The sequence below is a fragment of the Poecilia latipinna genome, unplaced genomic scaffold, assembly GCF_001443285.1.
Source record: "Poecilia latipinna isolate Pla-1442-1.1 unplaced genomic scaffold, P_latipinna-1.0 Scaffold237, whole genome shotgun sequence".
Lineage (NCBI taxonomy): Eukaryota > Metazoa > Chordata > Actinopteri > Cyprinodontiformes > Poeciliidae > Poecilia > Poecilia latipinna.
Window position 1 is genome coordinate 40,974 of NW_015112853.1, and position 26,303 is coordinate 67,276.

Here is a 26,303-nt window from a genome sequence, read left to right on the forward strand (position 1 = left end):
ACAATTTAGGAAACATGGCACTACAACATTCCCAAGCAACATTGGAAATGTGTCCTTGTGTGACATCACTGAAAAACAAAATCAAAAGAAACCAGGCAAGATAATGAAGAAGAATATTCATCTTTCCAAGTCTGGTTTACCTTTGCAATAGTCAGTGAAGCAGCAGAGGCCCCCCGGAAACTCAGGAGGAGCAGCAGAGATCTGCAGCTGAGGTGGAAGAATATGTTGACGTGACAACGATTACACCCTGAGCAAATTGTGATGGAATAGACTTAAGCACAAAGCTTCTTTCCATCTAAAGAAGCAAAGTGAAACTGTTAAAATGTTCACATAAAGAAATTTGTAACTGAATATGGTTGTGGATGGTAACATGGGCTGAACAATGTCTTTCTTTAGGTTCAATTTGCATGGAACAACAATCAGCTGTAAGCGCAAAAACATCTTAGGTAACAGAAATACAGACCTGAAAACAGTCTGTTTTTAACGGTTTAATTTTTTAGTGAATTGTGTTGTCAAAAAATAAATTTAAGTGATGTTGTAATTTATTCAACATGATTGTGATCATTTCAGTTCTTCACCCTTTTCATTGTTTTTAGACATTTGGCTTACTTTCACTTTCTCCTTACCTTACCACCCATTTTTATCTTATTTTCTCTCTCCCTCCATCCTGGTGAGCAGGTGCACAGTGACAGAGTCACTGAGCCATGAAATCTCTCCTTCTCAAGACACGTTTCTTGCCTCCCCTACTCAAACACACACACACACACACACACACGCTTACCCATGCAAACCGCTATTTTTTTTCTACCATTTTTCCATTTTCTTCTCTCATTTACCTTATCCTTCACTCCCGGCCTGATCAAAGATTCAGAAAACAATGTGCAGTCTTGATTGTTTTACTGAGAGGATTACAGAAATTCTAACGCCAGTGGGATGGAAAATGTTTCCAGAGTTTCATTAGCAACAACAGAAATCTTTGTATGCACGCCCATGCATGTGTGTACTTGTGTGTGCAGCCTCTGCTGCATATGTCTCTGACCACATCTACATCTTTAATGTCTCAGACTGAATAATGTATGAACCCTCCGGGCTGGAAGACGCACATACACGTTTTCCACCTACACAGAAAGCACAACTAAACACTCGAGCCACAAAAAAAAAAAGTTCAAACTAAGTGTTTTGTTTTAAGATAAAATCATCTTTTGTGGATCAAAGAGAGCAAAGCCGAGTTCAGAACAGACCAACACTTCCTGTTCTTTTAACATAGTGGCTTTTCTACTACCAGTTTCCTGTTTACATGCTGCAAATTTCCTCTCGACATGAATTCAGGCTTCACATAAAATGTCTTTCTTCTCTGCCTGCACCTGTACTTTTACGTGCTTTTGCAGCTGACCATTCAGCTTGTCACTCGTCTTGTATTCCTCTCTCTTGTTGTTCCCAGGCTTCAGCCGCGAACAACTTAAAACTTCTAATTTGACTTTCAAATGTCTGCATGCTGTCATTTTTTTTTTTTTCAGCATACCCACACACACTTGGCTTTTCCCCGGCCTCTTATGAAGATGAAGATGTGAAACTGAGGTCAAGGTTGGTTTCCACGGCAACGATGAATAATGATGGCATGACCCACCTGACCAGCAAGCTTCTCTCCTCCGCTGCTTTGTATGAAGACTGCTGGAATTAACGAGCTTCCGCAAAGCTGCAAGTGATTCCTTTAAAAAATTGTCATGTTACTCTTTATTTAAACACCACACAACATTATGCATATATTGGTTTATCAAGTTTTTGAGAATATGGATTTCATACACAATGCTTTATTTCCAGTTAACTTTGTTTTGGAGTTTGTATGCTTTTAATTGCTTCAACCACAATAAAGTGTACAAACCCCCAGACCAAATCTACAATATATTAAAGGGATGATATTAAATTTGTTTTGAGCTTAGTTGGAATCATTTTGACGGGGGCAAAAAAATCTCTTAAAACAATCCTGACACAAATAGATTCTATGGTAGCTACCTAAAACCTTGAGAGCTTTAATGTTCCTATAAAACCTGGAAAACAACAAAAAAAAAAAAAAAAAAAGCGGCCACTGAAAAGCCATCCAAACAGCAGGATACGGCGCCCTCAATTATTCTTTCATATGTGAGACAATGGTTCACTGGATAGTTTAATGAGGAGGAAAATAAGTGACTCACTTTGAGTTGTGATGCATATTTATTAGGCAGGGACCCAACTATTCAAATCAGTTTTTAGGACACATGCAGAGCGCATATTTTAGATAAACCTGCTTCATAACTCTCCAGGGTCCCTCGGCATTTCTATTTTTTTTTGTGTGTGTGTGTTTTATTTATTATTACTTTTTGTTTGCATATATTTGCTCATGCAAAAAATTAAAAACTAGCCTGCTTTTATATTGTGGAGTGGATTTAATTTTTCATGAATGTTTTTATTCAAGTCTTTCATAAGACAGCAATCTGTGTCTCCCTCTGGATTTTGCAATTTGTTTTGTAGGTTTACCCTTGCAAAACACTTCCCTTTTTTTTGAGATATTGGTGTTAAAATGTCTTCAGAATTTAATATTTTATTATTTTCCATGGAATTAAGGTGTCTTTTTAAATCTACTATAAATCAGCAATTTTAAGGGACTTATTTTTTGTATTTTAACTGACAAAATTGGAAATTAGCAGGTTAAAATTTCGGGAGATTTAGACATTTGTTATTTATTTTGAGAATTGAAGCTAATGTATTTCTTAAATTGGATATTCTGGTTATTCTTGTATTTTTGTCATGCGACTTGCTTTTGTGTCCACCGAAAGACTAGAAAGCCACCAGCCTATAAGTAGAGACTAGCTGCGTTTTGAACTTTACATGTCCCAGAGCCCACTAACCCCCCGCAGCGGGCGGCTGCGCTATACTACAATCACAAATCAATCAGGATGGGCTATTAGGAGCGTGGAAACCGAGCTATCTTGTGGCGTCACGTTAGACTTGCTGCGGCTGATCTCTGCTGGGAATGTGAGTCACTTCTGGCGCAAACAAAGCCCACCCAGTCCCTGTTGGGATTTGGAGGGTTAGCAAAGCAGAACAAAAATAAAGGAAATACAAACTTTTACTTTTTTTTTTTTTTTTAATTCTCAACATTTTTTCCAACGTTCTTTATCTGTCAGTTTTAAATCATATTTTCAATTAAACGCGACTCCCGCGTTTACTTTAATGAGGAATAGGCTTTTAAGAGTGAGTCGGTGTAGCGACAGAATGATAGTAGTAAACCTCCGCACTGAAGAGACGGAGCGCCGGGCACGCGTACGGTGCCTTGCGCGCTCCCGCCCGCTGCTGCGCACAGACAGCCGGTGCGGAGAGAGAGAAACAGAAAGAGAGAGAGAGAGGGAAAGCTGCTATTAGTTGTGACAGAAAGCGGCGTCAAGCACATACCGTCTGAGGAGCAGCTGCTGCGACAAGGTGGGTTTAAGGAAATATATTTTATTATGCTCACACCAAGATTCGTTTGGCTTGGTCGCATATTTGGAGCGCTTCTGTTTTCAGCGCGGTTGCCATGTCCTCCAGCTTGATCCAGCGTCCTCCTCTCCGCGCTTGTTGTTGTGTATCCGCAGATGCTGAGCGTCGCCGTGCTGTGTGTGTGCGCCGTCGCCTTCGGGCACGTCTCCGCTCGCTCGGACAGCGGCAATTTTCTGGACGATAAGTGGCTCACCGGAAGATGGGATAAATTCAGAGATGTAAGTGACGTTTCTGGGTTTTATTAGCAGATAATACCCCCCCCTCCCCATCATCACCAACAACACCCAACCCCCATCCTCCCAAGTCCCCCCTTTTTTTCCCCTCCTCACAGCCTCACGCATTGGGTTGAGATCATGCGCTCCTCGTTTTCATCTCGTTGTCTCAGCGACGCGTCACGGGTTCCTCTGTTATGTTTGTCACACGTTCATCAGCCTCTTCACTCAGGCTGTGAACAAACCAACAACCATTCAGGGAGGATCCTTGCTTGTGTGTGTGTGTGTGTGTGTGTGTGTGTGTGTGTTTTCTTTTTTCTTTTTATAGCTGTGTGGTTAACAGAGGTAGCCAAGGCCTCAGAGACACATAGCTGTCTGTGAGTGACCGAAAAGGGCCTAAATAGGTAGAGACAGGGCCGCACCGAGGTTGACTGGGACCCTGAGGAGAATTGGATCTGGAAGGCCAGTTTTAATCGACTCTTGTTTAAGCATCGCGAGGTGCAGCTCACTGTTGTTAATAAAAGTTACAGATATAAAACCATTACAATTTATCACCATAGTGTTCTAAAGAAAACTTTTGAGTCGTCATAGTTTTTTTTTTCCATAGCGCCACCACCTCTCCCCCCACCTGCAGCTGCACTGTGCTAGTCCACTGTTTGTAAGAGGATTTCAATAGTCAAAAAGAAGAAGAAAAAGAAGAAGAACAAGAAGAAGAAGAAAAGCATTTGGAATTAATTGTGAAAAACGCTGTGAGTCAAGGAGTGGAAACTAATTAAGGTACTTAGGTTTCAAACTGCAGTGTGCAAAATGTCTGTTTGGGGTTTATTTGCACCTCGGCCAGTTTGGTACCTGACTTACTTGGATACTTCAGTTTGAAATTTTCAGGTGAACTTTTTATGTGTACTTTTATAAAAGAGGATTTATAATAATTTTCTATATTAGGGAGTCATATTTTGTAAGAGTGAATTGCCCCAAACATGAATCAGAACCTGTATAATTAGAAATAGGGTTTAAAACAAGATTTTAGTTAAATTCCATAAAATAACATAACATATAATATAAAAATGTACTGATGTTTGAATTGCCGCAGGATGACACATGGCACGGCTGCCTTTCTGCTTTACTTTGCATGTTCTCCCCATGAACATCGGTTCTCTCAAAATACTCTGGCTTCCTCCCATCATCCAAAAACATGCATGTTGTGATAACTTGGCTCTCTAAGTTGCTTTTAGGTGCAGTGAGTGTGTGTGTGTGTGTGTGTGTGTGTGTGCCAGTTTCTGCCATGTGTGTTTCTGTGTTACCCTGAGGTGGAGAGGCGACCCTTCCAGGACGTAGCAGCCCTGTCCTCCACTTACCACTCAAGATAGACAGATAAACAAGGAAGAAGAAAATACGAGATTTGCCCATTTGTGTATTTTACTTCACAATTAATCAAAAATATTTGTCATCTAAGATAACTGCATTGATACACAACTAGATGTGGGATGAGACAAAAGGGGAACATGTGGGTAAATGGGGGAGGGGGACTTTACTAATTGGCAAAGGGGGGAATTGACCTGTAGCTGTCTGGTAAGCGACCAGCTGTGGGCCGGCTAGCCTGACCGATAGCATGGCTAGTTAGCTAGCACATATCAACTTGTTACAATTGTAGAAAAGGGAAATACCAGAAAATAAAAAACAACAAGCAATCGGATGATGTTTTACAGTCGTGTTTTGAATGTTTGTGCTAATAGCGTAGAAGATGTGATGTTTTCGCTCGAGGTCATCACACCACGAGAATCTTAAAGAGTTTCATTCCTATTTTAAATTCTGGTTCTGCTAAGCACATCTATCAACTTATTCATTTAATATATTTAATATTAATTAAATTAATATTTAACATTTTAGATTCTAAAAAAAATAATTTCATATGAATTATCTGAAGCAATGGGGAAACTGGATTTTTAAAAATGTGTTGGTTCAAACTGAGTGAATTTAAAAGTTGACATATTTTTGAAAACTGGACCACAAAGCAAACAATGAAATGTATTTTTTGTGAGAATTTCGCGTCTCTTGGCAACCTCTCACTGGCCTCACTGGCAGGGGGTTAAACTGTGTTTTATTTGCTCTAGTCCGATGATCAAAGTTCTCTATAGGAATACAATAAGAACATTTGAAATAGGACCAAAAATTTCGCATCACCAGACACAATTTGGCTACAAAGATGGCCCATAAAATGTCAGCCTGTGAAGAAATATAAGCCAAGATGTTGCGAATATATTATTATTATTTCTCTATATTTGGTTTTGCATAAATGATATAAAAAAAATCTCGAGGACTTATTAAAACACTGAAATGTAGAGCATGTCCTCTCAGACATGGCATCCTTGTGGGATCATTAAATGAATATTACAGGCTGTCTGTCTGATTAGGCCTACCTGTAGCCTACATATGCTTCCCCAGTGATTTGCCTCTTCTCTCAGCGTAACAGTGATTTACTGTGAAGTGATCCGGCTGATTATGCTGCTGCTGAAAGCCCTCAGCAGCACACTATATGTCAGCCACCATTAACCTGGCATGCTAAGGCCACTTAGGGCATTAATGCTCCTGCAGACTCTGGCGGATAATACCTCTGATCGTGTGGTCCTGTTGCTCAGTTTGCTGCAATTAATCACCCTCCTCTGCACTAATTCCTGTATCGATTAAACAACCATTTAGTAAGAAAATGCTGCGCTTTTTTTTTTTTTTTTTTTTTTTTAGGAGCGTTATTATTCTTGTTTTGTGCACTAGGGGACTTGAATGCTGCTTCTTAAGATGTTTTCAGCAAGTAGCTGCTGCTGTTGAAAACTATTGAAATTACTGCTCTGTGCTTCACATGGCCTGTCTTCTGCTAAAAAAAGATATCATGCCTCTAGCCACGCGTTTAATGGCTCCACAAGCGCAACAGAGTGCATGCTCCGACTTGTACTCACAAACACACACACACACGCACACGCATACACACACACACGAACGCACAATAACAAATATGAGCTTTATGTGCAGCAAAAGGATCGGCGTGCACATTAAGCCCAGAAACCATCTTTTTGAGAAAAACTTGTCGTTGGATTGAGTCAGAAAAACATCAAGGTAAAGAATTGCAGTAAAATAAAGCTACACTCCAAACTCAATAGAAGGTCATTTCCTGTGTGCTACAAATGTAGGATTTATAGCTCTAGAGCCAGAGAGAGATACAGAAGTGGTGTTCTTTCTGTTTCTTTTTTTATTCGATTTTTCATCTCCTTTAGTGTCGGGACAGACGTTTTCTCTGCTAGCCACGGCAAAGCCCTTAAGCGCAGGTGGACCCATGTGATACGCCTCAGGTCCTAAATTGGATTATGCAAATACGCATCCAGGAACAAAAGGTTGGAGAGTAAATTTTACTGGCCATGTGTCTGTTCTATTTATGGTTACCTCTTTTCCTGAAATAAGGAGACAGACAGTAAAACAGACAAAGCCCCTTGCACAACTATTCATACGCATTTTTCATATTTTGTCATATCACAGCCATATATATATATTTTTTAAAAGAATGCATGGTTCAATACAAAAAAAAATGTAAATTTGAATATTGTGGGCTGTGCACATAATCGGTAGAGCTGGGTAATAAAATTAAAGCAATTTTGATTTTTCCTTGATAGATATATGAGAAAAGGTTGATATAAGTCCTTCAATATACAGAAAAGACGATAGCCAGTGATAGTAAGAGCTTGTCCAGTTTGGAACAATCATATGACTGGAAAAGAGAGACTCAAAGTTAGGTTAACACATGCAGCACAGTAGCAGTCAGACAAGCTAACTTCTAATGTTTGTGCAGCTGCAGCCTCTTAGTTCAGTTAAAGGGTACGGCATGACGGGAAAAAAAAAAAAGAAAAACAATGAGACATCTTTAACAGGAATAGTTTAGTCATGTGAAAGTATTTTGGCTATTTAAAGTCGGACAGAAAACAAAGCTGCTGAAATTTTCATTGAAGATATCAATTTGTTTATTTTTTCTTTGCCTGTTTATATTTCTTTTTCTTTACTTTACTAAAATAAAGCAATATTTCAAATGGGATAAACAAAGGAGACATTTTAAGAATTTATATTTAAATTCCTATTTCATTTATTTGACATCAACAAAAAGTGTTTTTGTGTTTAGTCTTTAATATTTTAATTTAAATATGCCTCTTTTATTAATTCAAAACATGGAGCTAAATACAGGATAATGACGTATTTGAGGCTGAAACAGACTTGACACTATGGCAGAAGTTCACTTTCCAACAGACCTCTAAGCATACAGCCAGAACTACAATGGAATGGTTTAGATGAAAGCATATTTGTTTTATATTTGTGCCTTAGAATGATCCCAAATTTATAGCTAAACTGAGAATCTGACATGAAAGACATACAAATTGACATGCACTAAAAATCTAAAGAAGCTTCAGTTATTTTGAAAAGAAAGACTGTTATTTGTTAAACGATAAATAGAAAACCATCATTTTTCCTATGTGGCAACAATTGGGCGTTCTCACGTAAAGCAGCTTGTAGGTATGATAATTTGTTCATTTTCTTGCTTTAACCTTGAGGCTTAGCTGTAGAAGTGGAGCTCTCTGTATTGGGTGTCTTTCATTTCCTGCTGTCTTCGGCTGAGTTTTTCTTTTTCTTTCAGCCAGTGGCATATCAGTACATTGTGTAAGGTATTTGTGTAAATGCCAGCGGTTTTGAAAATGTTCACTTTTTATTTTGCAAGCACTGCAGACACTTGGACTTGTATCCGTGCACAGCTGCCAAAGCTGAAATATTTTCAGAAACAGAGCCCAAATAAAACTTTCTAGATAAATGCTTCAGCATTTTGTTGTGCAGTTATATTCCTAAAGCTAATACTAAGGTTGATTTTCTGGCCAGATGCATGTGTGGTAGGCAAAACTTGGAAGTGATGCCAGTCTGATTTATGCCGCCATGCATAATGGAACAAATGCATCCTCTCCTGTCACAACACTGCCAAGTTGTACATTGCACGCTCTGTAGAGGTTGCACCTCAAGGCACAGTCCGCCTTGAGGTGCAAGGCTGACTGTGATTGGAGTGACACAAGCTTTAAACACAAACACAATGTAAACTGTAGTTCTGTGACACACTGACCACTCCGAATTTTATTTTCAGGGGCTTAATAAAGTGGCAGAGGCTTTTTATTTGCATCTATTGTCATTTCAAGTAAACTACCCCACTGATGTTAGATGGAACAGTGGACAAGCAGTAGTGTAAAATCAAACGAAGAGAATATGGTGGCCAAACCTCAGTTCATTTGTTTATTTGACACAGAAAAACTCTGCAATCAGTTTCCAATCTAGGAGGTAAAGCAGACGAATCCCAGATATCCCACTTATATAACTTCTGACTTCAGTTTTGTCCTACAGTGAGATTATTTGCCATGTCTTTGCTTTCCATGAAGCTTTCGCTTCCAATCAGTTCTGCTAAAGCTGATCCAATAACCAACATATATGGTCCTCACAATGACAAATTTGTCAAGTCTTTACGCCCAAATTACTCCTCCAGGGTAGCCACCCTGTGCAGAAACTATCCGTATAGTGCAACTTAAAGTATATACAGCAAGCATGTGGTGCAGTGTTGCTTTCATTCTGCTCTAAAAGCCATCACTGGATCTCACACTAAGTGCACAAGATAGACGCCTGGCTGCTGACTTACTGTAAGCCCTGTTAGGATGGCTGCCGAGACCTGGGGCCTGAGATAAACTCAGGAGAAAGATTATTGTAACAATGAATTGGAAAAAAAAGTGATGAATGATTTGTGATGACAGAGACTTGATTGCATGGTTTACCGTGAGAACAAGATAATGTCCTGGTCAGGCCAGACTCATTAGAAGAGATTATACTTTTTTTTTATCTCTTCCCCATTCTTTATGTATTTCTTAGTGTCCGTGTGTGTCTTGTGTTGTTTGTGTTGTGGAGTGTGAATGATGTTGGGAAGGTACAGAGCTTGAGGCCTTTTCCACTTCAGAGCACCTTGGTATGAATTTGTGTGTATTTTGTGCGAGCATGCATGCCACAAGCTTTAGCAAGAAAAACAGCCAGTAGAATTTAACGTGCAGGTCTCCTGTTGGACGTTGGTAAAAAAATAAAATTAAATAAATTGAAAAAAGCAGCAGATTAGAGACAAAAAAGAAGCAATTGGGGTACATTTAGGAAGAGGTATAATCAGACCAGCAAAGGTGAGAAACACCTGAATTTTTCTTGTGGGCACACACCCAATGCTTGTGGTTCACTTTATTTTCACATCCCTTTTCACATTTGGCAGTTTCAGACAAGGCAGCTAGTGGACACAAATGCACTGTTTCGTTTCCACGTTGAATGTTTCTATTCCCGATTTTCATGCTCTTAATCAGAAGAAAGTCTTCTTTTTTTTTGTTCTGCACGTGTATGTCTGGAAATATAGGACAGTGACACAAGTGTAAGCATGCCAAGACATGGCCGGCCACCTGAACTAAGGGGTCTACTGAAAGCCACAGAAAGTCCCATTTAAAATTGGCCACATGAACAAGCACGCGGACGGAGGTCAGACGAGACCAAATTTGAATTCAGCCACTCTAAATATACAACCAGAGCTACGGTGGAATTGTTTGGATCAAACCATTTTCGTCTGTCAGAATGACAAAGTAAAAGTTCAGACCTGTATCCAAACTGTGGCAAAAAAAACAAACAAACAAACAAACAAAAAAAAAAAAACAGAAGTTAACAGACACTTTTCATCCAGCCAAATTATCAAAGAACAATGGGCAAACAAATTAGTCTCTAGATGTGTGAAGCCAAAAGATTTGAAGCAGCAAGAAAAGGTTAAAGGTGATTCAACACAGCGTTAGCTAAGAGGGAGCTGAATATAAGCGCTCGCGTCTTCCAGATTTGTATGTTGAAAATATCCACGTACCCATTTCACCCAACTGTTTGTACAATGTGGAAAAAATGTTCAGTGGTATGGACACTTGTGCTCAGTGCTGCATTTGGTGTTTTGAGGCTATAGCTGAGTTAGTGCTCCTCCAATTATTTAATGTGTTTAATGCTGTCAGATTCCAGCGCTCACACTGGGTGTTTTGTGGTTTGCTAATGGGACCATATCTGGGTGCAGGAAGCGCTTTCGTGTTTGTTTGTTTATTTGGATGTTCTTCTGTGTTTGCGTTGTTCTGTTCCGATGTGTCCGTTGAAGCCATTAAGGAATCAGACCGCAAGCACTTTCGTTGTCTTTCTGCTGTGTTCGCTTCTCTGGAGGGCCCGGCCTCTGTAATGCAATGTTCTCATTATTCTGTCTCAGCCTGCAGAGCTAGAAAGGAACCGACATTTTCTTTCCATTTTTTTTTTTTTATTACATAGGTGGACAGTAAACAGGGAAAGAAGAAAGGGGATGGGTGCAGAGGAGCCTCTGCTGAATAGGTAGAGGGTTAGGTAGATCAACAATGCAGAGCAGAAAGGAGAAATTAATTTGAGCTGTGGAAGAACAGGAGTCGACCCCGTGCTCCTTATAGGAAGAAAGGAAGTGTCACCCAGATAAAGTCACTGTTTTCCTCTCTGCTTATCTTTTTATAAGCATCTTATATTTTTCAAAGCCGTAACTAAGGGGATGTTTATAACACCCCAAAGTCCGCTGCTGGAGATTTTTGTGGACAATTTTGACCTACTAATACTGATTTTAATTTCAGTCGTAAACACTTAAAGTAAATTTCTGCTTCTCCTGCTGTAAGGGGCCACTAATTATTTGTATCCGGAGCAGAGGGTCCAAATAAAATGAGCTGGGATAGTTTAGGAAAAATTCTTGTATAAAGATTAATAGGCAGAAATAACTGCCTAACTTTACTTTAAAAAAAAAAAACAAACACCTGATATTATCAAGTAGGTTCGTGCATAACAGAATTATTTGAAGCAGAGCACTTCAGTGAAGAAATATGATGATTTTAAACCTTCCTCACCCAAGTCCCAACTTAAAAGGTTTACTTCCGTTTCCTTAGAGGCCATTGTTTTATGTTTTCAAAGCCCTCTGAGCTGCATAATGCAGCAGTTTCACTTGGCTGCCTTTAGGTGTTATCTTAAGGTTTTTTTTTTGTTGTTTTTTTTTTAGAAACCATTCAAAGCATATCAAGCTTTTCTGGTTTTAATAATATCATGGCTTTTTCACACTTCATATGCTTCCAGTCAAAATCTTTGCAGCTGCCACAAACTTATATTAAATTGTGCATTTGTCTGATAATTGCCTCAGCACTCCATTATAAACACTCAGGTGTATATTTATATACTGTGGTACACTGCTGTTAGGTTTTCCAGTTCTTGTACCAATGTTGACCTAAAATTGAAAATGCTTAAACCCCAAAGTTTAAAATCACCAGATATGAAAAGCTGCACTGATAGCAGCCTGGATGTCAGTCTTTAACTGTATTGCAAACAGTTAAAGGAATTTGAAGGGTTGAATGCTTTATTTATTTATTTATTTAATTTTTTATCAGTGACTAGGGCTTAAGGGTGGAGTAGCATCATCTGTAAGTATTGAGCATGGTGGGGTCAGAGAATAATGGGACTCAGAACTTCTGAAGGCAAACTGCGTGCAAGTATGCATGAGAGTGACTGACTGCGAATGATAAACACAGAAACAATGGAGACCTGTGAAGAAACAAGAAAAGCCTATCATTGTGGTGGAGAACAGAGTGTAGGCACTCAAAGACAGACAAAACGTCTTTGGAGTGAGACGTCTGAACTCACACTGGGCTAAACAACTGAGCGCTCACTATTTCATAATCCCCTTTTACATTTGAATCAGAAGCCAGCACCTGCTGGGATTCTCTGTGGCTCGTCCCTCTATTAAAAGCCAGCAAATCTCTCACCTTGACGCATTCCAGATTTAGACTGCAGGGCTGCAGTCACAGGGCACTGAACTGAGTCACTACCTCAGGGAAGATTTATGTGAAGTATCTAGTTACACAAATGTTTCACCTGAAAAAGCTCTATTTCATAGCTACACTGAGAAGGTTTAAAAGAATATAGCAATGAGGATATGCAAAGGAAAACATGTAGGTAAAAGGCTCTTCTTAAAGGTGTTTTTTTTTATTGATGTCAGATGATGAGTGTTACATTAAAGCCTGCCATTTATCTGCTTTCCCTTTAATTAATATTATGTATAAAGCACAGAAGAACTAATGTCAGAATTAGATAAAAAGTTGCATAAAACAAGAGTGTGCTCACTCAAGCAGCAAGGATTTGAAGCTTTCGTCTATAATTCATCCCTAACAGATTTGTGTGATTGAATTCTCAGGATGGGGAATGTTTTTCCATTGATTCATCAGGATCTCATTTTTTTTAAGATGACAAAAAGCCTGGGAGTTTTGACAGCAACGCGTGCACTTTAGAAACTCGTTGTGTGCGTTTATATGTGTGTTAAAGAGCAGAGCTGAGAACCTCAGAATGTTACCGTATAGCAGTGGGATCTCAGATCAAGGCCTCTCCATCTTGTTAAAGCCAGAGCAGTGCTGACTCTGTTCTTCTCCCTCTCTTTATTTGAAGTCCTTTTAGCCACAGAGAGCAGTTTCTAAGGAGCCCCCCCCCCCCCCCCAAAAAAAAAAAAAAGTTGCCTCCAGCAGCTCACAACAGACCCTCAATCTGCTCTCCAGCTTTTATATTGCAACCCTTTTTACAAAATTCAACATGTGGCTATTATCTTCAGCGGAAAAGGGTACAAACAACATTCAGTCCCATACCAGATGACTCTGGCTGGAGGAGTCTCCCGGCTTTATTTGCTGAATCTCAGACTGCTGCTGTGTGAGTAAGAAGTCCTCAGAAACAGGCTTAAAAACAAGTTTATCAACTGAAGCATCTGGCACAGGAACTCTGAAACCCACAAGAGTGCCCGCCTGCAAATAAAAAGAGGTACAATAAATCTTGTGTACCTGTCAGCAGGGCGACTTGCACCACATTTTCAGTTCCGCTGCATGTGGACCTGAATTCGGCTCTCTCTTCAGAAGTTCTACACACTTCCTCTCAGAAAGTCAGGAATTGTCAATAATAGTTTGCAAGATTGTGTCTGAATGTTGCCTGTGTGCTTATGGCAAACGGAAGCACGTTTCTTGGTCTTAGTGATTATAAAGTGTCCAAAGTGCAGTTATTTACTCAATACCTTGGTTGTATTGTAAATGAGGAAAAAGAAAAGGCTATAATTTTAGAACAGCCATGGTAACACATATTATGTCTCAGAGATGAATATTTGGACCCTTTTCTTATTTTGTTGTACAGGATTCATTTTCTTCCATTTCATGCAGCAACCGCAGCATGTGTCTTATCAAATTTTTGCTGATGATAAACTGATTTACATATCCCTCCAAATCCTGATAATGTCACATACAGAGCTCACTGCCCTACACTGGCGCTCCGCAGAGATTAGAAACTAAAAACAATATTCTCTAGCGAAATGACAATAAAACAGATGCTGTCATTTTTTTCCCCCAAAAGACATCCCCCCCCCAAAATAAAATCCAATAATATTGCCCAGTCCTATAGAATCTTAGGGATTACTATAAAAAACTCTACTAAAATAATATCTAGATGTCCTCTTAGATTTTATTTAACAAATCAATTATTGGGAAGCTTTTGCTACAAACTGCTATTCATGGTTTTGTTCAGTAACAAAGCTATCCAGAGCTATCGTTATTCCTTCTTAAGCAGAGAGTCAGTTTCAGGCTTACAGATGCTTCAAAGTTTAACTGACAGGAAGCTTAATGAGCTCCTTTCCCAGCTCGTATTACCCGAGTCCTCGTGTACCTTCACCAGCTGCCAGTTGCTTTATCGATTATTTACAGACAATTTATTAGATCGATATAAGAACTTTGTGGCCGATTCCTAATCTGTGATTTTGTAAAGTTCCGACCTGCCAGTATACTGTCATATTTATTTTTTATTTTTATTTTTTACATGATTCTGATTTCTCTCCAAGAACTATAACATTGCATGTATTTTTTTCACCTTCCTGTGTAAGTGATGATTAATTATTTATTCTCTGATGCAAAGTAATGCACTGCATAATAAAGAGTAGTTGCTGTAAAATATGGTTTTAGTAACTGCAAGCAGCAATGTCTGTGTCTACCAAAGAGGAATGCAGATCCATCTCTTAAATGTGACATATCCAGCATTTCCAAATCCAGTATGTTTTATGACTAAACTTCCACACCAAGAGTTGTTTTTTTTAATTTATTTTGTTAGTATGGCCTGATTATTGCTTTTATTTACTCTTAAGAATTACACTCCTTTAGCTCAAATTACCTTCAACGTTCCATGTGCAACTACAAAGTTCTGCAGTATATTTTTTTATATTAAAATGTTTTATTTTTGTGAATAAAAGGTTAGTTAACCGAATTCCTTTTATTTAATAAATCACACAAAGTCAAAAGACATGTGTCCAAAAGAACCAGTGTAATTATTTATATTTTAAAACCTAAAATATGTGTATCATTTTACGTTTATCCTAGAGTGAAAATCTTGCAATGACATGTTCGAATTTCTTGTAAAAAATAATCCAAATTCCTGCCAAAGATTTAAAAGTTAACGCATGTGAGTGAGGATGATGAGCAGCTAGTTTCAAACCAGCTCTTTATAATACCGCAAACACGTATTGCTACAACAGTATACAATGCAGTAGCATGTGTGGTTTTGTTTCCTAGATAGCCACATGCCTATTTTATGAGGCAATATCTATGTTTTAAAATTAATTCCTGGTTCTCTGTCTTTGTAATGCTTTCTCCCAAAGGAAGTTGAGGTTTGTATGATGATTATTTTTGGTATTCTGCATTGAAAGACCTATATCGTTGTGCTTGTAGTGAACAGTAATACCTTCTCAGAATATTCTCTGAATATTTTTTTTTTTTCTGATTATGTTTATTGACTAACTGTGTTTCAGGAGCCTGGAACATGGACTCCATCCAAGCCCTTCGATCAAGGTGGGTGAGAATGAGAAAGAGCAAAGCCCGGGGTGTTTTAGTTATGTAATAAAATAATGAAAAAAAACAAAGAAAAAAGAAAAGGAAAATACTCCAAGAGCGGCTCTCTGACCTCTAATTGTTTCACTAACATCATTCGAGTTGCAGTTGTTATTAAATTCTCAGAATTTGAAAACAAATGTCAATTTTATAATACAAGATGTAGATGATAAACACATGTCATGAAAAAAAAGTTGGTTGGGCCCATAAATATCTTTTTTTTTTTTTTCCCCCGCAAGCATAGAATGACAAATCCATTGCAAATGGATTAGAAACAGTTTTTGATGATCATCTAAATATGTTGCGTAGATTTCTGGGTGACAGGTTAAAGATATATTTTACAACTATGATACATTGCTTCTATGCTGCCAATGAATGTATCTTAAACTTCTTACTTGAACTCCAAACTTGGTATGTCTTGGTTATAAAAAATTTTACTATAGGAAAAAAAAACAAAACTGAATATAATTAATAAACTTTCCAAGTTATTTTGTGGGTGTGATGGGTAAGACTAAAATTTAATGCTTATCTAAAGTCTTATAAATTGAGAAATTTATTACTGCAATATTGTTCCCAGAAAACAAGTCTTTTGTCCAAACAGGTGTTCGTTCAGGACAACTTTAATGTGCTCTTTAAACGAGGATTAACCAGATTAAGCTGTGTCACAACACGTCACCTTAGACATGCAGATCTTTAGCATTTGTTTCTTAACAAGTTAACTTGCTACACCCTAATGAAGTTTTCACCTGCAACAGTTTGCGCTAGTGATAATGTTTGCATGTTTTCACTCTGTTTTGACATGACTCTGATGATTTGGCTCATAACATATTTCAGTGGACTTTCCCAGTTGTTTATGAGGCTTAGCAATTGATCTTGACAGATTTATAGACTACTCTTTCAGCTGGTGCAGGATCACAATGCTCGGAATCCTAGGAATCTAAGGATTGATTAAATCAACAAAAGGACATGCATACATGCATAGCCTTTTAATACAGTCTTACAAACCTGCACACAAAAATGTCATGTTTTTTTTTTTTTTGTGTGTTTATTTTTAAATCAGCTGCTCAGGTTGTGGATGCAGATTAAGTGCAACAACATCAGGTCCTTGGGGACTGGAGAGGATGCATTCTGTTGGGCATCTTGACTCGATAGTGGTGATCGGATGGAGAAGTTCCTACGAAAAGAGAAAAACTCTCTTCTTTTAATGTCACCGAGCAGCTAAAACCAGGAGGATTTTCTATTCTTTGATCATCTCATTGCTATTTGTATTACAGACAGTGGTAATCTCCTGCGCTCATCCAGGCACACCAGGACATGAACATATCCTCTCACTTATCAGTGTATCGACAAACACATGCACACACACACACACACACACACACACACACACACACACACACACACACACACACACACACACGGACTGGGAAACAATAGCATTAGATAGTGCGTTGGAGGATTGAGGCAGGATAATCTGCCAAAGCTGCTCTGAGATTACAGTAAGGTTCTTTCGAGTAGAGGTCATTCGCAAACTGTCCTGACCGCAGCCAATGGCTTTGGATCTTGCTCTTAGGTGTGTTGCTTAAAGTTGACATTGGATCAAAAACTGTATCTACCGAGATCAAACCATCTCCCAGAGAGTCAGATGTAAAATCAGCTTATATGTATAACCCTAACCCTAACCCATGAACGACTCTCCTACGTTCAGGCTGCTGTAAGATCAAAAGTAACCTCTAAAACCAGGACCATCTGTTTTTAGCTCTAAGGATATTTAACAGTGTTACAGTATTCTGTTCAGGGCAGAGGAAACAGCTAGTAGTAACATACAAAGAAAGAGTGACTGAAATAAAATTTTTAAAAAAAACTGAAACAGATATCACATATATTCATGTTGCTTAGATCTTAAAAAGGAAAAGGAAAATGCACAGCTTAACCCGAAAGCTTTGATGCTGCGTTAAAAGAACAAAAGGAAAAGTGTATCCGTGGAGGATTTTTCCTTTTTCTTTGTTTACCCTCGCAGGCTTTTGCCGGCTGCTGTCTAGGAAACTCTGAGGTTTCAATTTGTTGCAGTGTGCACACATAGATGCATTTTACAGAGTTCTCATCATACACGACTTTGTTCTGTGTTTGTAGCTCTTGATCCAGCCAAAGACCCCTGCCTGAAGATCAAATGCAGTCGTCACAAGGTGTGTGTAGCTGAGGATTACAAGACTGCCTCATGTGTCAGCCAGAAGAGAGTTAGGTAAACACACACACATCTTCACAAGACAGAAATTTCCTTTGATTTCCATTCGTTTTTCATTCATTTCTATAGCTTAACTCTGACCTCTGACCCCAACCTTAACCATCAGCAGTACATGCCGAGCCCTAAATCTAACCTAAATTAAATTCACAACTCGGTACTAAATCTAGTCCCATTTTATGGCTTTTTTTTGTCACGCTTAAATGTTTCAGGTCTTCAATCAAATGTTAATATCAAACAAAGATAAATTGAGTAGATGGAAAAAAACCAGCATAACATTTTTCAAATGATGATTTTCTTTATCTAAGTGGGGGTATTATATATTTTTACATTTTTTATGTCTCAATCAAGTAGCTGTTACCTTCAGTTCTTATGAAAATAGATTAAATAATTATTTGAAAACAATTTTATGTTATCACATCCTCTATCTTGGTCTGGAATTCAATTTTGTTTGATGACCTGTTGACATTTTCAGTGCACTAATAAAGGAAGAACAGGAGAAATCTCCGAGGGGGAAAATACTTGTTTTGTACATTCTCTACTTTATTTCAAATGTAACATTATCTTATAAAAAGATGAAGCTCTAAAATACATATTTTTAAAAAATAAATAAAATATTAACATTAGTTGAATTTCTGCCCTATTCTTCATCACATTTCATCCCGTTCTCAATTGTACAGCATGAGCAAAGCAACTGTTTTCTTTAGTTTTTCCAGCTGGTCTCCTTGTTGCCCGGCTCTCTTGTGACTGTTGTGTGACATTACAGCTTGGTCCAGTTACCCAGGCGCTGGCACTAACTTTCAGCGGACATAAAGTGCTGCCAAGTGATATGAATGGGCTTTGTTTGTGTGTGTTTGAGTCTGGGATGCCTCAGACTGGACAGAGGACAGTAACACCACATTGACCTCATTTCCCACTCTTAGCAGCAACACAATTCCCAGGACATTAGGAGAGCAAATCAATCAAAAATAATAATAATTAAAAAAATTAAAAATAATAGTAATCATACACAAATCCCAAATCCTTGTTCAAAGTCTAAAACCATTGCGAAGAACATGACGTTATGTTGCAGATAGAAAAATGCTGACTGTGTGACAAGCGACTGGTGAAATGATCTTTTTATGTTTTTGGTTGTCACCTCCAGTTTTAAAGATGCCAATTTGCACCCGAGCGCCGGGTCGAAGTGCAAGCCGTGTCCTGTGGTTCACCCCTCGCCTGTTTGTGGAAGTGATGGCCACACCTACTCCACGAAGGTACCCTCACATTTCAGCACTCATTGGGCTTTCTGTTGCTTTTTTGTTGTTGTTGTTGTTCTGTTTTGTACACAAGGGCAACAATTTTTATTTTATATTTGGTGGAGTTGAACCACATCTGAACCAGCTTAGCATCTCTAATCCCTCTCAAGACAATACTCTGCAAATCCTTTGGGGCATTTCTCTATAAGATTCATAAAGAGGAAGACTAAGATATTTGTTCTTTCATCTTTATAAAATTGCTGAAGCGTGTCAGGACTGCATGGAGAGGATCTGTAAATCTAAATATTTATGTCGTACCACAGGTTCTCAGTTCGGTTTAGTCCTGAAGCATCATTCTAGCAGACGAATATTCTTCAACGACAAATATCCTGGCTGTATGCGAAGTCCGTTGCAGTCATTAACAAACAGGACTGGCCTGTATGTAGTTCCATCCATCTTCTAAACAACTCCGACCGGCTTCCCTGTAACTGCTGAATAAAACCTCCGAAGCATGACTCAGCCACCACTATGTTTCACAGTGGAGTGGTGGGTTCAGGGTTATGTGTAATTCAATTAAATTCAAGTCAGTTTGTTTAGGTAGCATCTTTTCACAACAAATGTCATACCAAGGCACTTTACAAGAAAGTCATTTAAAAATAATCACACATATGTCCCAATTTATCCTAGTTTTCAAACAGTTCTCTTCATTGTTCAAACTAGCTTAAAAGGTTTTCAATTATTGACTTGCAACATTCACCATTCTGGAATGAGCATGCACAGTATAGACAATAGACAATTGCTTGTGTTGTGTTTGTTGACTTTACAGCAATCCCTCATACCGAGCATGCATGTAGCGACAGTGGAGAGGAAAAACTCCAGCAGAACACGGCTTAGTACAATCGGCCGTCTGCCGTGACCAACTGGAAGTTTGAGAAAACTGAACAGATACACAAAAAGAAGCAGACGGACTGATGTAGAATTATTTTCTATGTTCATGAAAAGTCAAATGTTTAATTGCAGGAGAGTGAGATCGATTAGTTGATGCCAGCAGTATCATCGTTCTCCAGGAAGGCAACACAAGCAAAGTTTGTCCCGCAGTAACCTGAGCTTATAGCAGCATTAACTAGAGATAGTTGAGGTTAACCTAACACCTGGAATGAGGCCTGAGACAGGCAGGGAGAACTGACTTTCTGGATTAGATTTCCCCGCCGGATTGACGCGTACTTTCTACCTTCCTCTTCTCTCCCACTGCTCCACTTGGGCAAACATCACTGTTTTATCTATAAGCTGTATCAAAAGGAACATTTTAAGCTTAGTCTTAAAATTAGACTGGGTTTCTGCCTCACAGACTCAAACTGGGAGCTGTTTCCACAGGAGAGGAACCTGACAGCTAAAGTTATCAGGTGTCATTTGTAGATTTGTTTGACTATGGATGCCACCCATTTTTAATGTACAGTCACTGTACATTAGATGTAAACTTCAACGGTGTACTCTACATACTGAAAATGCCACGTTTGGTTCCTGAAACCAATGGACACTATACACTTGACTTGACTGCATTATGTTTGCTGCTCCTCCTTTCCACTCGAGGCACATCTCAAACGTTTCTCTCAACTCTCACCCTATAACTCTCATCATTTGTTAATTTCCTCTTCTCACATTCTGGTGTTGCTTCTGTCTTTGTTTCCCTTTAATCAGTGTAAGCTAGACTACCAGGCATGCATCACCGGAAAGAAGATTTCCGTAAAGTGTCCCGGCATGTGTCCTTGTCCCCCTCAGCCTGAGCAGGGCTCTGCAGAGAAGAAAGGTAACACCGTTCAGCTGGGAACGTCATTTGTATGGGCTACAAAACTTACATAAAGTTTCTGCAGCGTTTTTATTGTTAATATTAATGAAGCTTAATGAGTCATAGGATGAAACTAAAGTTTAAATCAATAACACTTCACAGTGTGCAGTGAATCAGATCTGAAGGAGGTGGTGAGTCGCCTGAGAGATTGGTTCAGAGTGCTGCACGAGAACGGAAACCACCAGAGAGTCAAGATCCAAAAACCGGAGAAGAACAGTGAGTCACGACACACTTTCACTGAGTCAGGACTTTGATGCTCACGTAGACGGTTCATAGCACATCCTTAAACTTCCTCACAGAGTTCGACGTTGGGACGTCACCGATCTGTAAGGACCCTCTGGGTTGGATGTTCTCCCGACTGGACACAAACTTTGACCTCCAGCTTGACCAGTCAGAGATCAAGAGCCTGTATCTGGACAGGAACGAGCCGTGCTCTGACGCGTTCTTCAAGTCATGCGATACGCATCCCGACAAGGTCATAACCAGCTCTGAGTGGTGCACGGGCTTCCAGAGGTACACAGGTGGGTCACCTTCAGTTTGTTCAGGGCTGAGTAAACATTTCTCAGCTGTGACTCCTGAGATCTTTGTGAACTCAACCTGAGTCTTGAAAAATTACTCCTCTCATTAAGCCTGACTCCAGTAACCATTTTCGTGACTTTTTTCTAATCTTCTTCAATTCTCCAAACGCAATGTATCGACACATTATGTTTCAGTAAAATGTCTCAGGTCTTTTGCAGCATTTGTAACTGGTTCTTTCAACCAGGTAAAAAACAAATATTGATCAGGTGTGTTTAGTTAAGATAAAGGAGACTCAACAAAAAAACAAAAAAAACAAGAACTCATCTGAAAATCTCTGCACGTTCGCCAAAATAACCCCCTTTGTTAAAGAGGCTTTAAAAAAAAATCATTTGAATGAAAAAAAAAAAATCTATTTTTAATTAAAATCATTTGGAAAAAGTACAATAAGAAATGATTTCTTAAACTGAAGGGATTTATACTATGATGCATTCAAGATTTTCAGTCTGAAGACATTGTGTGAAACAGATTTGCTTGACTAAGGATGAGAATCTGTATATATTTTGTTACAAAAGAACAACAATGGGTCGCTCATTGCAGCTGCAATAGCGGACGCGGCATGGTGAGGAAAATCGTTATCAAGACAAAAGGTAGCTCTGCAGCTCGTTACCAGTGTCCCCATCTCTCCCTTTCAGATTCCCCGTGTAAAGCAGAGCTTTCTAGCATCAGCAAAAAACAAGCTGGGAAGAAGTTACTTGGTAAGCCACCCTCTGATGAACAAATTCACCCAAAACATTTGCTTCTCCTGCTTACTGTGTGCTCCTGCTAAAACCTGCAGGTCAGTATCTGCCTTCCTGTGACGAGGAGGGTTACTACAGGCCACACCAATGTCACAGCAGCAGCGGCCAGTGTTGGTGTGTGGATCGCTTTGGCAACGAAGTGGCAAGCTCACGCACTCACGGTCCTGCAGACTGTGGTATGCAAAAAGCTAGAAAACAGTGTCAGGTTTCTGAGCTGGTGGAAGAAATGAAAGCATGTTGTCCAATTACTGTGTCTATATTTATATTCAGGGAGCTTGGGTAAGGGCTGAAGACATTATTTTGTTCTGTAAAATATCAAATCATAATGAGGCAATGCAGAAGGAATATCATGTATAAAATCAAAAAATAAAACTGTTTTTTTTTAAATGCATCTTTGTCTAGAAGGCATGTCAAAAATTATTTATACACAAGTTTTGAACTTAACTGTAAACTGTCTGTACAAAGAGTTTTGTTAAAGCATAACATTTAAATCACACATTTTTATTGAAGTCAGTGCAATACGGAAAACCAGTGGTGATAAATGATGCTTTCATTTCCCATGGTAGATGGAAATTGGTTTATTAAATAATCTTATAATCAGCCTAATTAGATTTCAATTTTAAATAAAAAAAACTACCTAGCTATTTGCAAACTGTTGTGCTCATTGACAAGCTAATCTCAATTACTAGCATTTTTAGGCACTGAAAGATTTAGGGAACATTTTCACAAATCATTGCTGCGCTGCGTAATGTTTGGAATGATCTTGAATGCGGTGCAGTCCGTCAAAAGAGCAAAAAATAAGATTTTTTTCCCCCGCGATTACAGTAGTATATTCACAAGGCATGTGTATTGGACTGTTCATAAGAAACTTCTGACTTCACAAAGTGTCCTTGTAACTTTTTTCAGTTTGGAAATATTCCACCTCCAAGATACAAAAGCAATAAGGCACGAGTCCATCTTATGCTATGTAAACAATCTTTTATTAAGTGATTTTTTTTTTGTCTCTTTTTGATTTGTTTTTTTGTTCTAGGTGTAATCCTGGAGTCTTCAGGGGACCTCGGCAGCGGCGACTCCCTCTTCACCGACGACGACGAAGATTCATTCGTCCTTAACGACCAGGCAGGTATGGATGATGAGGACGATGAAGATGAGGACGATGACGATGATGAAAACGATGAATATTTGTCATAATTATATATATTATATAAAATGACAGAACAAAAAAAAAATGAAATTACTGTATGTTTGGTCAAATTGCACGTTTCTAGGTGAATCCTCCCCTCCCCACCCAGGCAGATAATTCATCATACTAACAGCCTACAGACTATTCTCTGTGTATTGTTTCTCTATCGGTTGAAAGGAAAGAAAAAAAAAAGCTATATTTTAGAAAACGGTTTCAGATTTTTCCCTCCTGTTTAACTAGAAGATATACGTGTACACTTGTATTTCAACCAAGCAGAGAATATAACTATCTGACAAACTGGTCCATTCGCTTGGATTTGGTCACTTGTGCAAAGACCTTTCCTTACAGTGGACAGTCCATGTCTTTCAGTGTCTCGTGTCCTTGTGGAACACTCCGATGCCTGAGTGTGTTGATGCCTGAAGGCACATTGTTAAAGAGATTTCCTTTTTCCCTCATTCCTCCGTCTTCTTCACTTCATCCGTCCGCTCTTTTTATCCTTATCAAATGTTCCCGTTTATAGGTGGGACGTCGATGATGTAGATAAGAGAATATTGCACTTGTTAGGTTTCTTTTGATCTCGTTTCTTTTTCTTTTTTTTTTTTTTAACTGTGACGATAACTTTGTGGTAAAAACAAGATAAGGGTTAGACATGCTGCAGCAGATGAATTAACGTATACAACAACAAAACAAACAATCATAACAACAACAACAACAAAAAAACAATCAGAAATATGAGCTGCTGTCGGACGCAGATCTAGTCGAATCATCACGGGCTCAGAAAGGATAAAACAAATTTACTGTTTGGCCTCATGTTTTTTTTTTTTTTTTTTTGCTGCAGAGGGGTATTATTGTTATCTATTTTTCTAATCCGTCGTAGGCCGAATACTGGAGATGAAACAGATTTGTCTCAGCATGTCTAATACTGCGTAATGTTGTTTCCGTCTGTAGAGGCAGAGGCCAAACCTTTGAGGAACTCAAAATGAAAAAGAACAAGAAAAAAAAAAGAAACGAAAAGAGCTTGCAGTTGTAATAAAAAAAAGGTCTTAAGTGTGTACAGATGAAAGCTCCTTAGAGTTCAGAAAATATGATGTTGATGTTTTTATATTCGCAGATGCGTGATTTTAGCACACAGCATAGCAGATTCAATTTCTTGCACATTAAAGAAAGAAAGTAACAGAGCCATGCACATTTGTTGGAACATAAATGGTGGATATAAAAAAGTGTACACATCTCTGTTTTAATGCCAGTTTAGTGATGTATAAAAAAAAGGACTATAGTAAATCATTGACTTTCATATGTTATGACTACTCTATATTATTCAACTAATGAACAACAAAATCTGTTTTGAGGAAAATGTGATAAAACAACAGCTGTATTAATCTACACAATCTGGGACTAATATTTTGTGAAAAGAATTATTAATGCAGCCACAGTGTTCAGTCTTCTTTGACAGGATTCCTTCAACATGCCACAGCTTGACAATATTTGCCCAGAGTTTTCTTCTGGACAACTCAAAGAGCTTCTGCCATTCTCAGTTGTGGACTCCTGCAAGGCCATTCCCATTTTTTTTTAATTGTATGTGTATTTGAACTCAAAACATGCTGAAAAATAAACCTCCTTTTCATCTTTGGCTTCTAGCATTTTGGATCGTTATCCACTTTTATCATGATGCTGCCACCACCGTGTTTCACTGTGGGTGTTGAGTGTTGTTTTTATGCTAAAATTAACTTTTTGAAATTGTGGCCAAAACTTATGCTTGATTTCATCATCCACAAGGATTTGGTCAAATTAGTCAGTTTATAAGTTTCTTCATGGGAAGAAAAGGCTTCTATCATGTAACCCTACTACTACTGATTTCAATAGGCAGAGAACACAGGGGAATCTTTTCACATGCAGAATGCAACCTGTACTTGACAGTAACTCGTGCAGCTGCTTCAGGATTGCTGTTTAGAGCCTCACTGACCCGTTTTAGCTTTGTCTTTTCATCGGATCTGGAGAAAATCCTCGTAAAACAGATAAACTTTGTTACAGATAAATCTGATTCGCTATAGCTGATGGCAAGGGCAACCTCAAGAAGAGTGGAAATCAAAACGGTGCTTCAGCAATGTTAAATTAACACTGTGCTATGCAATTGAGTTAATGAAGCCCTTTTTAATGTTTGCATTTGTCCCTCTGACAGATTTGCTTGTTTTTCAGTTGAAATGCCACATTAAAGGTGGAAAATGTTTTTAAAAGATTTCACGTGGTCCAGTTTTTCCACATTAGAGACGCCTGGCGTTTTGCCAGCGGTGTGTTGACTTTTGAGATCCACCATGGGCTGTGGAGGTTTAGTCGTAAGGTGTGCCTTTTTGCTGGTAAGGACATGTGATGGGTGGGCAGGATCACTGACGGCTTTACTCTAAAGCCTGTATATTACAGTACATTGACTTAGTTCTGCCATGTGTTTGGGGTTCTCATTTGAGATGGCGTTACTATGGCTTCCACCACTCGTTTAATTTGTCACATAGTTAGAATGCAGAGAGATACCTACCAGCTAGGGCATATAAACACTGCTGGATATGAAAATGTTTTATATAGATTGTACACTGGCTAGAGGAAGCTTTGGTTTAGACAGCTTTATACAAGAAGAAGATAATCAGCGTTTGCTTTTCCATTGTTTCAGTAGCTTAATCTGATCTGCTGTATCTATTTATAGGGTAACTCTTCCAGGGTAAAATAAAAATCTCTCAGCTCAGATGT

The 26,303-nt window shown here is 38.7% G+C and overlaps 1 protein-coding gene across 2 annotated transcripts; it reads left to right on the forward strand.

The window, feature by feature from the left end:
• The first annotated feature begins 3,346 nt into the window (after positions 1-3,346).
• On the forward strand, positions 3,347-24,568 carry spock3 (SPARC (osteonectin), cwcv and kazal like domains proteoglycan 3). 2 transcript variants are annotated; one of them, XM_015032269.1, is made up of 12 exons: positions 3,347-3,456; positions 3,609-3,731; positions 15,514-15,522; positions 15,664-15,703; positions 17,876-17,984; positions 19,129-19,237; positions 20,918-21,026; positions 21,168-21,281; positions 21,365-21,586; positions 22,277-22,339; positions 22,420-22,557; positions 23,412-24,568. In XM_015032269.1, exons 2-12 carry the CDS (start codon positions 3,609-3,611, stop codon positions 23,570-23,572), a joined length of 1,197 nt encoding a protein of 398 aa, XP_014887755.1. In that variant the 5' UTR covers positions 3,347-3,456; the 3' UTR covers positions 23,573-24,568. The 2 variants fall into 2 exon arrangements, with proteins under 2 accessions (XP_014887755.1, XP_014887756.1); XM_015032270.1 differs by lacking the exon at positions 15,514-15,522.
• The last annotated feature ends 1,735 nt before the right edge of the window (positions 24,569-26,303 follow it).

Excerpts from the sequence above, each read along its gene's own strand:
- spock3 (XM_015032269.1), top strand. The coding sequence starts at position 3,609 with ATGCTGAGCGTCGCCGTGCTGTGTGTGTGCGCCGTCGCCTTCGGGCAC. Across the intron at positions 17,985-19,128 it reads GTCAGCCAGAAGAGAGTTAG|TTTTAAAGATGCCAATTTGC; the intron begins GTAAACACACAC and ends TGTCACCTCCAG. Across the intron at positions 19,238-20,917 it reads GCCACACCTACTCCACGAAG|TGTAAGCTAGACTACCAGGC; the intron begins GTACCCTCACAT and ends CCCTTTAATCAG.